The sequence below is a fragment of the Mus pahari genome, chromosome 17, assembly GCF_900095145.1.
Source record: "Mus pahari chromosome 17, PAHARI_EIJ_v1.1, whole genome shotgun sequence".
NCBI lineage: Eukaryota > Metazoa > Chordata > Mammalia > Rodentia > Muridae > Mus > Mus pahari.
In genome coordinates, this window is record NC_034606.1 from 66,053,097 (window position 1) to 66,065,694 (window position 12,598).

The 12,598-nt window shown below is 51.2% G+C and overlaps 1 protein-coding gene across 2 annotated transcripts; it reads right to left on the reverse strand.

The window, feature by feature from the left end:
* Nucleotides 1-476: 476 nt before the first annotated feature.
* Nucleotides 477-7,488, reverse strand: Krt84 (keratin 84). Of its 2 annotated transcripts, XM_021216190.1 has the most exons (10): nt 7,278-7,488; nt 6,919-7,124; nt 5,609-5,817; nt 4,988-5,048; nt 4,278-4,373; nt 3,327-3,491; nt 3,081-3,206; nt 2,400-2,620; nt 1,937-1,968; nt 477-808 (listed from the first exon to the last, which is right to left on the reverse strand). In XM_021216190.1, exons 1-10 carry the CDS (start codon nt 7,486-7,488, stop codon nt 477-479), a joined length of 1,659 nt encoding a protein of 552 aa, XP_021071849.1. The 2 variants fall into 2 exon arrangements, with proteins under 2 accessions (XP_021071849.1, XP_021071848.1); XM_021216189.1 differs by having other exon boundaries at nt 6,919-7,488.
* Between the last annotated feature and the right edge of the window lie 5,110 nt (nt 7,489-12,598).

The following is a 12,598-nucleotide window of genomic DNA, read 5'->3' on the forward strand; positions in this document are numbered from 1 at the left end:
AAGAACCATCACAGGAACTTAGGCATCCCCGGGGCCACCAAGGACTGTGTGCCCTTTGGGGTCAGGGGAGGGATTATGAAGCATCTTCTGCCAGGGAAAGGAAGAGGGAGGAACAAGATGGGCTAAGGATGCCTTCAGATTCCAGGGGTCTGTGCTCTTGCTGGCTCTGAACGTCCCCTCTCTCCCCAGGGGTACTGCTTTCTGTAGTAGTGCTGAAAATATATTTACTGTGGCTAGAGCCTGAGGAGGATCTGAAGGAAAGGAATTAGGGAGAAGCCGGTCCCCCTGGGGCTGGGGCTGGGGCTGGTGTGTCCACACAAGGAAGAATCCTTCAGGAGGACTTGGGCTAGGTTTGTGTGCTGGCAGGAAGAGTGGCTGGAGATCCCTCAGGACCAGAGTCTATGCACCTCAGGGGGATAGGAGCAGGGGATGTTCAGCTGGTTCTTCTCCAGGCAGTGGCCCCTGGGGCTAGATGCTCAGTACCTGGTCCTTCGGGAGGTGGTGGTAGATGAGAAGCGGATGCTGGAGCTCCTGTTACCACGACCACCACTGCAGCTGCTGAAGCCTCCCTCAGTGGGCAGTGCACAGGGGATGCTGGGAGCGCAGGCATCACCTACCAGCACTGAGCCTCCTCTGGACCCAGAGCTCAGCAGGTCCCCACCAGCCCTCAGGCTTGAGGAAGCCAGAACACCTCCGGTGGCACGGATGCCGCTGCTGGTGGAGAAGGTGACTCCGCCATTGTGGGAAAGGCTGGATCCAGAGACCAACTCGGGCCCACACAGCACACCTCCTCGAGAGCTGCTCACAGCTGCAGAGAGGGAAGGAAAGGAATGTTGACTCTAGGACTCACCAGCCACTGGCTGAGTGGCTCAAAGACCAAGACTACACAGAAAGCAGACACCAAATGGAAGTGGATGGATGCTGTTGCATCCCTGGGTGTTTTCCCATGCCTATAGACTGGCTGCCATTAATGTGTGCACATGTATACAAACTACTATTTATCTGTGGTCCCACATCAGGTGGATTATAAGAGGCCAAGCATCCAAATACTGGAGTCATGACCTTCATATAACCATACAGTGGTTCCTCTGTCATTATATTGTCCCTCTTGCTTATTCCCACATATCCATCAGACAAGAAATCCAGCCAGCACCAGTTCCTGCCCAGCTAACTGATGGCTCTGCGCTGTAGCCCAACTGCCCCACTAGATACAGTCCTTATGTCAGAACTGGAATCCAACTTAGTCTTGATGGAAGTAGCCCTGGCCTGTATGCTTTACATTATCTTCTCTGTTGTTGCACCAGAGTCCTTGCCACCCCTGTGACCTCTGGGCTTGACCTTCTGCAGAAGGCTGTTGCTAACCCTCTGCCTTCCAGCAAATCGTGGTTCTTCTCTGAGAGCACAGCTGGTATCCTTCCAGGATTAGTGTGACATTGGCTAGCACTCTCCTTCTCAAGAAGACTGGAGTTCTACAGAGGTGAGGCTCACACTGCTCTACAGCGATGGCGCCGTATCACACCTGCTTTGGGGATAGTCTATACACTTAGAAGCAGCAGGAGGTTGAAGGAAGGGGGTGACTTCCATTTAGCATTGTCCTATCCCTGTGACCCAGATACGAGTCACCTCTGTGACACAGCCTTTCTATTACTTCTGAGTCTCTGTGATGGCAGCCTACAATACCACTGAAAGCCAAAAGTCTCTTTCCAGAAACCTTTCCTACCTCGAGAGTCCCATAAACCGTTGTCTACTTTTTGTTCTGCGAGCCTCTGCTGAGGACACACTCCCAGTCCAGGGACACTGATAACCCTGCTTCCCTGACTGCCTTGGCCAGACCAGATCTTGGGAGATTCTTGACTCTCACAGGTACCAAAAGGAAATTTGAAGGGGGGCGGGGAGGGGAGAAGAAATGGGCTGAGAAAAGGCAAGAGATACTTACATATGTTTACTGGCCCAACACCTTCGCAGATCCTGGAGAGAGAGAGACAGAGAGAAATGAATTCCTATGAGCTATGAACCTGCTTGCTGTCAGGGGGCTTTCTGTTTGGGGAGTCCAGAAACTGGTGGGTCATACCCCCAACTGTTAGCGTATATTGAAACACACCAGTATCTAGACACTGCCTATAAATTGTTGCACTAAACTATCTGACGGCCTATGACTATTTTAACAAATTAATTAGCCAAGCAAAATGCCTATGACCTGGTGCAGCTTGTCTATAATTTCATTTGACAGCACAGCACCTTCTAAAACCCTGCCCAGGGCAGCCGACTCATAATGCATCTTTTTTGGGAGATACATTGTTCTCCCGAGAGACTGCTCATTCCAGGATTCTTCACCTGGTTCTCTCCCCTTATTTGGTCAACCTTTCTAGAAGTCTGACCTCACTCCTTCCTGGTCTCACCGAATTTCCTCGCCCTCCAGCAGCCTCCTGTAGGTGACAATCTCGATGTCCAGGGCCAGCTTGACATTCATGAGCTCCTGGTACTCCCGCAGCTGCCTGGCCATGTCCTGCTTGGCCTGCTGCAGGGCACCCTCCAGATCAGCCAGCTTGCACTTGGCATCATTGAGGGCTGCTTCACCCTGCTGCTCTGCCTCAGCCACAGCAGCCTCCAGCTTGGCACACTGCAGAGAACAGAGTTTGTATGTGAGCTTTGCTAGGGACTCAGGGGTCCCCGAGTGGGACTGGAAACCCTTCCCTAACTGACGGTGTGAAACCTGGCGTCAGGCCTGGGTTATAGCTTTCCATGGCTGCTTTTCCAGGGATAGTGATTATGGTCAGAAAGCGGCAGAGTGTTGCTGTTCCCTACCATCCATACCCATCAGGTTTTCACTGTTTTGAGACTTAAGAAATCCAGACTCTTCCATGCTTTTTGACCCCACTCCCCAGAGAATCAGCCCCAGGCCTTCCTTCTAGTCCATATTCCTGCTCCCCTCACCCCCCCCCCCCCCAGGAAGTTTTTATGGCCAACCCTTGGATTTGTGTCCAGGTCTTGCTAGATCCTTTACCTTTACCAAACTTGGTGTTCCTCGAAGCCAGGGCCCTGACCCCTCCCTCCACAGCTTTCTCCTCTTTTTTTCCCACCTGAGCCTTGGTATGCTCGATCTCTGCTTTCAGCCTCTGGATCAACCGGGTCAGCTCATTGATCTCATCCCGTGTGCTACGTAGATTGTCACAGTGCTGGCCAGCAGTCACCCGCATCTCCTCATACTGGAGGGGTTGGGGGAGCAGAGTGCAGTGTTTTGACCAACACAGTCTGGGTTGAAGGCCTCAGACCAAAGTCTTTACCCCAGGGCACCTGTACCCCTCCCCCAGTCTCCCATTGCCCACCTTGGTCTGGTACCAGGACTCCACATCTGCACGACTCCGCCTTGCCACCTCCTCATACTGTGCCTTGACTTCAGCAATGATCCCATCCAGATTCAGGTCCCGGCTGTTGTCCATCTTCACAATGACAGAGGTCTCTGATATGTGTGACTGCAGCATCTGGACTTCCTGTATTAGAGAAGCAGGGCAGAGGGGCTCAGTGGTCCATCAGCAGCTGGGACTCTGCCACAGAGTCCCCTGTGAATCAAGGACAGGGAGCATTGCTTCTTGCTTTATGACTGTGTGAGTCCCCATTCCTACCTGGCCTGGGGCTCAGAAAAAGGCATGATTGAGAAGCAATTGAGTCTAACTTTAGAACCCTTGTCATAAGCTCAGACCATACCTCTAGTACCTGCTTTGGCTTAGGTGACTATCAAAACCAGGGGTACCTCAGGCAAGCAGACTGACAGCTGGCTAAATTCATGTTTATCTAGGGCTGGTCATGATCCACTGAGAAGTAATAGTAATTTAAAACACAGTAGTGCCCGGAGATCCCTAGACCCAGAATCTTCAGAGACCCAAGGTCTCCACCCTGGTGAGACCTTCCCCTACATCTCTGTCTGGCTCAACTTCAGATTAAAAAGGTTGCTCGTCAGTAAATGACATTCACCGGTTTGGCTAGCAAAATCAGACGCATTTCCTTTCTTCTTTCAAATCGCTTTGCCATGCATTCCCAAACTCAGTCTTTAGCTTGGACAAGGAAGGTTTGGACCACAGATGATGGGAGTTCATTGTCAGGCCTAATGTGGCTGTGGAGACGCCTATGTCCCTGGCCTTCCTCACCTCCAGACACAGTGACAGAGAGCACAAAGACCTGAGTGGGGGTGGAAGCCAGTATCTTGAAACCTGAAGGCCTGATTCAGCCCCTAGAGTGCAGGCTGAGCAGTCATAGCCTTGAGTTCTTAAGAACCTCACCTCATGGTACAGAGCCTTCAGGAATTCAGTTTCCTGGATCAGAGCATCCACATTGGCTTCCAGATCAGACTTGTTCAGGAAAGCTGCATCTACATCCTGCGTAAAGAAAGAGAGGGATGAGCTCACGGCCTATGCTGTTCAGCCTTCCTAATTAGGAGGGGTCCGGAGATGTGCAGGAGGGGCCATCAGTTCCTACGGGGTCTCTTTCCCTACTGCAATGTAGAAGCTCACATAGGGGTTGCTGGGCCTTATCCTGGGCTTATTTAAAAGCAAGAAAAGGCCACAGAGATGACTCGGGAGGTAAAGTGCTTGCCACCAAGCCTGAAGACCTGAGTTCAATCTTTGGGTCCCACATGGTGGAAGGAGAGAACTAATTCTCTCAAGTTGTCCACACATGGACCAGGGTATGCATGTGCCCTTCCTGAGCAAACCAAAAAAAGGAAATGATTTTTACAGATAGAAGTAAAGAAAGCCTTGTTTATTCAAGAAATAGAGGAGTCCATCGTTTTCAAACTCACAGTATCCAAACACAAATAATCTGTGATCCTGCCAGATTTGAAGGGAGCTCGTGATTTCTGGGGTTCTGCTGTTTGGGGGAGCAGTTTTAGCCACCACAGGGCTGTTGGGAAGTTTCTGGGGCTGGAGCTGGAGCTGGTGTTCTGGAGAACATGTGCTCCCATGTAGAATTTCCCCTCATTGCTCCCCCTTACCTTCTTCAGCGCTACAAACTCGTTCTCAGCATTGGCCCGGAATGCCACCTCCTCTTCATACCTGGGAGCATGGAGATGAAGCAGGTAAGCCCTCTCTACCACTACCCCCAAGCCCTCACCAATCCTACAACATGATCCTGGTTTATTGGGGGGACTTGGTTCTCTGTTGCCACTCACAGGTTATCATATCTCAGTCCCACTTTTAAAACTTTCTCTAAGCCAGTGGCCCACAAAGTTCCTTACTTTCTCACCTTGAATTTAGGGTCTAAAATCTGGACCATTTTGAGAGACAACTCGGGGTCCTTGCAACTGAGCACAGAGGAAGAAGGACATAGCTCAGTGATCAACGTAGGCACTCCTTCCAGAACTAAAGATGGCTTTCCCAGAGTCAACTCATTCATTCCCCACTGGTAGTATTAAGGACAAGTCCCCCACTTCCTCAGCACCCACAGAGGGTCTCTTCCCACCTCCCCACCACTGTTCCCCATGCATCCCGGAGCCGGGTTTTGTAGCCAACAACTATCTGATCCTCATTCATGCAGCTGCTCTTATCTGCATTGGGATGCATATGGGGCACAGATGCCTATGGGGCACAGGTGTGGGCAGCTCAGGAACACTCACTTCTTCTTGAAGCCCTCAAGGATGTCCTGCAGGTGGTTCCTCTCTGCCTGCAGCCGAGCCTGGTCGCTGTTTAGTACATCCACCTGCCTCCGCAGGTTGGCGATATAGTTATCGAAGAGAGGCTCCAGGTTGCTCCGGGCACATTTCTGTTCTTGGAGGAAGCTCCACTTGGTCTCTAGGAGTTTATTCTGTTGCTCCAGAAACCTCACCTATGTATGAGAAGCAAAGGAAACACATTAAGGTGCTTGGTCGTGTGCCGGCGCGGAGTAGGTCTTCAGATGGCCAGCGAAGACTCTGTGCCATAGTACTGCTGTTCTTCTCTCTGCTGGCTTATATTATGCTTCCAACTCACCGGATGCCAGGAGGGTGGGTCTGTGACCCTCTCCCCACACCCAGCTGGTTAATAAAGACATTTAGTAATAAAGACATTTCAGTACTATGTCCCCCTCCACACCTGAGCGAGGTGTCAGCCAGTCCTGCTGGGCTTGCCTGAACCTGGGAATAGAAACCAGCCAACCCCAGCTGAGCGACAGCACTATACTGGGGGTCACCGTGGTACTAGGAGGTGGCTGCCTGGGGCTGCACACCATGGCCAGCATCCCTGGTATTCTATCAGCCGAGCTCCTTGGCTCAAAAGTATGAGGTCCCAGAGGTTCTCCCCCATCTCCTGACAGAAACCAAGCCTCATCTCTGGGCAGACATGGCCTGCCCAGGATCTGCTTTCGGAAGACTGACACCATTATTTCTCTCTACAGCTATTGGTGATCATCTGTGCTTCCTTCAATCCTGACTAGGTCTATGTAGCCTGTGTTGGGTATATTAGTTCTTTGTTTTTTATGTAAGCATCACTCACTCTGTTCTCTACTGAGTCTGAACAGATGACACCATCAGCTTCAGACACTATGAAAATCTCCTCCAGGCTACGGTGATCTTAAAGAATGAAGTACTTTAAGCATGATCCAACTGGGCTGAAACCCCCCACCTCTGTGGGAGACGTGTCTAAGTAACTGAGAAATAGAACTTGGTGTGCCCAAATGCCCTTAGGTTTAGCTGTATGTTTGTTTTTTTTTTCCCCCAGAAATTGTGGCCAGCATCTTAGTCTGTCTCATGATGCAACAGTTCCTCTGGCTTGTCTATTCTCAGCATGGAACAATCTAGAAGCCATTCAGCTCTCCATGCCCTTGGCATATGCCTTAAGTGGTGTGGGTCAAAGGCAGTGGCTCAGACTGGATGAGCTCTTTTGAAGGGAAGAGCATTCCAGAACCCCTTAACTCTCAATGCCCGTCCCAGAAGTTAAGCCTGCAAGGTACCTTATCAATGAAGGAGGCAAACTTGTTGTTGAGGGTCTTGATCTGCTCCTTTTCATCTCTCTTCACCCTCTGGGCATTGGGGTCAATCTCCAGGTTGAGGGGTGTCAGCAGGCTCTGGTTAACAGTCACAGCTGTGATAGCGGGGGCTGATGGGCCTCCAATTCCTCCGATTCTGTAGCCAAAGCCGGGGCCACCAAAGCCAGGGCCTCCGAAACCAGGGCCTCCAAATCCATAGCCAAAGCAGCTGCCAGCCCCAACCCCCAGGCCAACACCACTGCTGGCCCTAAAGCCCAGACCATCACCAGATCCAAAGGCCATCCCATTGCCAGCTCCAAAGCCAACTCCACAGCGGATGGGACGAGAGCATCCAACTGCTATCCGGGGTGAGGATGATCCAAAGTTGATGACGCTCCGACTACCAAAACCACCCAAGCCCCGGAAGCCAGGCCCACTCCTGCAGGAGACAGAGCTGGCCCGGAAGCGGTTCAGATGCTGAGGGGCCATTGCTGAGCAAGAACTGAAGCTTCCCACCCGACGGCCAGAGCTGACTCTGTAGGAGCGGCAAGACATGGTGGCTTTGTAGACGGTAGCTGAGGAGCAATGTGGAGCGGGGCGAGCTGGAGCTGGGAGTCTCTGTGAGGCTAGTGGATCCCTCTCACCTCTTTTATGTGTGTGTGGACATGAGGATTGGCCTCATAAAAACGAAAAAAGCCATTTGAAGGCATTTATGAGCTTGGGTAGTTAGCAGAAACTCTTCACATCTATAACATCCTTCACAATGAACCAATTCAGACACACCTATTCTCATCAGGATTCGGGCTGGAGCAGGCAACCTATAAACATTAAAAACACATAAACACATAAATATTAAAGTCTTATTTTTCCCCATAAGTCCACCGCAATTGCCATTATGGGGATATTAATTTGCTTTGCTCATAAATCCAAAGGCTACCCCCCCCCACCACCACACACACACTCTAAGTGTGGCTAACCACCAGAGAGTTAGAATGCTAACAGTTCTAGTCAGAGGCTCTGAAGGAATGTGGATACCCAGAGTTAAGTCTTAAGGTAGGAGGGGGTGTGCATAGGAGACAGGGTATGCACAGCTCCAAGAAACCATGCATTTGAAAGCTGCTTGATGCATCTCTGCAGACAGAGTCAACGCTCAGAAGACCCTTAGCATTCTGTCTACCCTTCAGGGTTTAACTGTTTACACAAGGGCTGAATCTACGGCTGAGTTCACTGGGGCTGATGTGGCCACGTTTCTGACTCGAGACTCTCCAAGGACATTTATTCTTTAGTACCTATTCTGTCCTGGGTACTAGGTGTAAAGTCACCCACATGACCTGGAGCCCCATCCCTCACCCCCAGGTATATCCCGGAGCTGAGTGACAGGCCTATCCTCACAGGTTCCTTGAACTGTTCATTTGATCAGGTTTCTTTGATTCTTTGACTGGGTTCCAGAAACAAAGCAATAAGTAAGTACCTGGATGCAAAACGGAAAACTCTAAGCTGACGGAGAGCATCACTGTTGGCAATCACAGATCTGCAGGACCTCACGCTCATCCTTCACATTCTAATATACAACACATCCTGTCCTTGTTTTGTGATGGGGGGAATGTGCTTGGCTTGGATGTGTGGGACATGGTTCCTATAGACAGACATTGATCCCTGTCTGTATGTAACACACACATATCCATATATTTACATATAAAGTTATATCACTGTATCAGTGCTTTTAATTTTTTTCTGAGAAGCCTACTCAGCTGAGCAATGCTTGTTTTCTCTATTGTTTGTCTAAAGAGGAAGAAGAAAAATAAAGAGCAGGGGAATATTTCTACTAAAGATGACCAGTAGCCTCTGCTGCTGACCTCCGCGGTCTCCTCAGCCCTCACTTCCCTTGGCCCACCAGCAGTGTTGGACTCAATCCACCAGTGTTGGCCTCCTTCCCACCTCCGGGCACTGCACGCTCCCAACTCCTTTTCCATCTTCTTGGCAAGTCCAGTCTCCAAACTCTGCATACCCAGTGTCCCCAGGCCAGCCCTGTGACTGCTTCTCACCTTTGCCTGTGCTCATACCCTGGTGACATCATGCAGACTCAGACTTTAAATAGTCTGTCCATCAGTGAGCAACATGCATAGTTGCACTTCGGAGTGTGTCTGTCTGTCTGTGTGAAGGTATGCACATAAGAGTTCAGGTGCTCATGAAGGCCAGAAGACAATGTTAGATCCCTTGGAGTTTTAAATTATAATGGGTTTTGAGCTCAATGTTGGTGCTAGGGCTGGAACTTGGCTCCTCTGGAAGAGGAGTGCATAATCTTAACCACAGAGATACCATTCCAGATCCCTAAGCATATGTTTTAACCAACATCTCCTACTTAGATATCAAACAGGCACCCCAAACAATATGTCCCAAACTCCTCCTGACTCCTCCTACTTCTTATTTTCCCCTCAGCCTCAGTCTCTGCAACAAACAGCTCCCGTGGTAAGTCTTGGGATCATCCTGCTCTCCCTGTTTTGCTTGGTGTCTCCCTCCATTCACCACATACCCGTCTTCACAAGGCCTGGCCCTCAGGTGCTTCTTGCTCTCTGCTGCCATACCAGCGGGAACCCATTGCTTGCTCCTCATTGGGTCTACTGACTCAGGCTCCTGAGAGGTCCCTGGCTTTTGTCTCTGCCCCTTCAGAGCATTCTGAACACCATGGTCAAGGGATCCTTCGAAGGCCTGTTTAAGCACGTCATATCTTTGCTGAGCACCTTCAGAACCGGTGTCTCTCTGTAATGACTCTGCAGTCCCTTCTCTGACTGCACCTGTCCCCACTGCCCCATTGCCCACTCTGCCCCGGCCACTCCTGCCTGTCTATCACTCACTCAGGATGGACTCTCCCGCTGCAGACATTTATCACTTGCTGTTTTTGCTTCTGGCACTGCTTCACCTCTAACAGCTTTCAGGTCTTTGTTTATACTCAACTTTCTCACCTGCTTTTGGGGCTCCCTGCCATGCTCCCCTGCTTCCTTTTCTCCTGAGGACTCCTTATCACTTGAGCACTCTTGCATGGGGTTGTCGCCAATCATCTGTCTACCGTGACTGGAGAGCTAGCTCTGGGAAGCAACATATCATAGGCCTCCCGAACAGGATGGTGGGAGGGTGTGTAGACACGCTGTTCGGTTTTGTTGAATGAATGATCCATTTCAGGGGTTAAAAGCAGAAATACAACAGAGAAAGGAGAGAGAGGGACATTTGAGCATTTGGCTTTGCATGTATTTTAGGAAAAGGATCCTTCAGGCATCAGAGTGGACAGAAGTAGCCCTGGAGACACCAGGGGCACTGAAATTTGAGAGGTCATAGAATGGATCCAGATCTTTCTCCTGGTTTGCTGGTTGGGATTCCCGGTTTGGGTGCCTGCTTGGAGAAGAGGGGTCTGGATGTCTCTGAAGCCAGGCAAAGAATCATGGGAGAATGGGAAGGGGACAAGAGAACCCCACTGGAGGTAGAAAGGGGAAGAGTCAGAGGGGTTGCAGGAAGGAGACCAGAGAGGGAGGAAGACTTGACTCAAGGATGGAGTTGGGTAGACTGGGTACAATTCCACTTTCACCACCCTGTAACAGTGTGGTCTGGGTCAGTGTGTTCTGGTGTAAGTAGGTACAGCAACAGAAGTACCTGTCTGCAGAGAAATTTAAAACCATAACACTTTCCATTAAAATCCCCTGCTTTATAACACTACCACACCCTTGCTGGTGTTAATGGGCAAATATCACCCTGGTACGTGGTTTGCCAGTGACCTTCAGGGGCCTGGTTAGCCTGTCTGAGGCCTTTCCTCACGTTTGTTCCCACTGCCAGCCCTCCCGATCAATCCTCCATCTACTTCTGAGCAGCCCCCCACCCCAGTTCTGTACTGTACCCCACATTCCCATTGCAAGATGTTCATTGCCCCACTGGGCATTCCCAGGTGTCTTCATCTGTGCTTTCCTTGCACCCTAAGCAGGAAGGGTGGGAGGGAGTGACTGGGGCCAGTCAAGCATATCCCTGTTACCATCAGCACTTTATAGTTCTGAGCCATTATTTTGCCAGATGATGCATAACACAGTCCTGAGCTGTGTTCTAGGGGGTGGTGGGTGGAGGCAGGGGGAGGAGTCGCCCTGGCAACTCTGGGCTGGAGGTTTTGCTGCTGTGACAGTTTCTCTGGTCAGGAAGCCTGGGTGTAATCCCAGAGATCTGCCTCTCCTCAGTGGTGTGACTGAGTCTCCGCTGCTGGGTCATCATGATACTATCTGGGGCACGGGAGGAGGGAGACTGTCTGAGTGGGAAGGGAGGGTAGGGTAGGGGAGGGGAACCCCCTCCTAGCTAGCCAGGGGAGGTCCAGGAAGCCCTGGTAGGCCTGGCTGGGCCTGTGGGTGTGTGTGTGGGAAGGACAAGAGGGGAAGCCCAGGAGCTGAGGAGGCTTTGCTGAACTGCTCCTTCTGCCTGGGCATGACTTTGTGCTGAGCTTCTCATGTCGAGACCTGCTCCTGTCCGGAAAGCGAGTTCTGGAGTGGCCCCTCCAGCGTGGCTGGCTGGGTGGGTGGCTCAGAGGCAGACGCTACCATCGTCAGGCACCTTCCTGTCTGTGCCTTCCCGGACTGAGGGTCCAAAGGTTTCCTTAGAGGAGGTAAACCGATCCATTTTTATTGGGCAACACCTGCTACCTACCAAAGGATGAGTTTTCCCGGCTGGATTCAAATTCCTTGCCTACCCCACATAACCAGCCCAGAGTGAAATGTTGATCTTGGCAGTGTGCGCGGCTCAGATTGCTTCCACAGAGCTCCACCATGCTTTCACGGTGTGTGTATTGACTGCAATCATGCATCTTCCTGCCCTATGGTTCTGATGTCCCAGCTTCCCTTCCTCTGCTCAGGGTCCTTCCCTTCCCTTCCCCTTCCCCTTCCCTTCCCCTTCCCTTCCCTTCCATTCTCCTCCCCCCACCCCTCACTCCACCCCTCCCCCTCCACTCTATACTGGGATTGAACACAGGGTCTTGTGTATGTTAGGCAAACTGCTCTACCACTGAGCTACATTCCCACCCCTCATCTCCTACTAAGTTGCCCAGGTTGGCTTAGAACTATCTGCATTCCATGCAGGCCTTGAATGTACAATCCTTAGCCCCCCCAGAATCACAGTGCCATTTTTAAGTCATTGTCCCAACCCAAGCTGCTGGGTTTCTTTCTGAGTGCTTGGTAACCCTAGCTGGAAAGAGGCTGAAGTAAGTGAACCTGGGACCACAGATGTGACTGGATGAGGAAGGGCCACTGGGAAACACAGGAGCAGAGGATTCTGGGGACAAGTTCTGAGGCAGAAAGCACATGTCAGCCAGGGCAGGGAGAGGCACATGGGCTTGTGAGACACTTGGGAAGGCAGACACAGGAATATAGAGCTCACCTCTAGCTCCTCTTGCCCTCCTCAGAGCTCTGCAAACTGCTCCCCGGCTGTCCCTACTGGGGCACTCAGTGAGTAGCATTCATGCCACCCACCAGGATAGGCGATTCCCCCTGTCTCCTGGCACCCAGTAGGGCTACACAGAGGGAGGTGCTTTTGAGAAGAGTGGGATGAGAATTGGTAGGTCACCACCAGGAGGCACTTTCTGCCTGCTGTGAATCACCTCCCACACCTTGGAGTTGCTATTGCAAGACAACACAACCTGAAG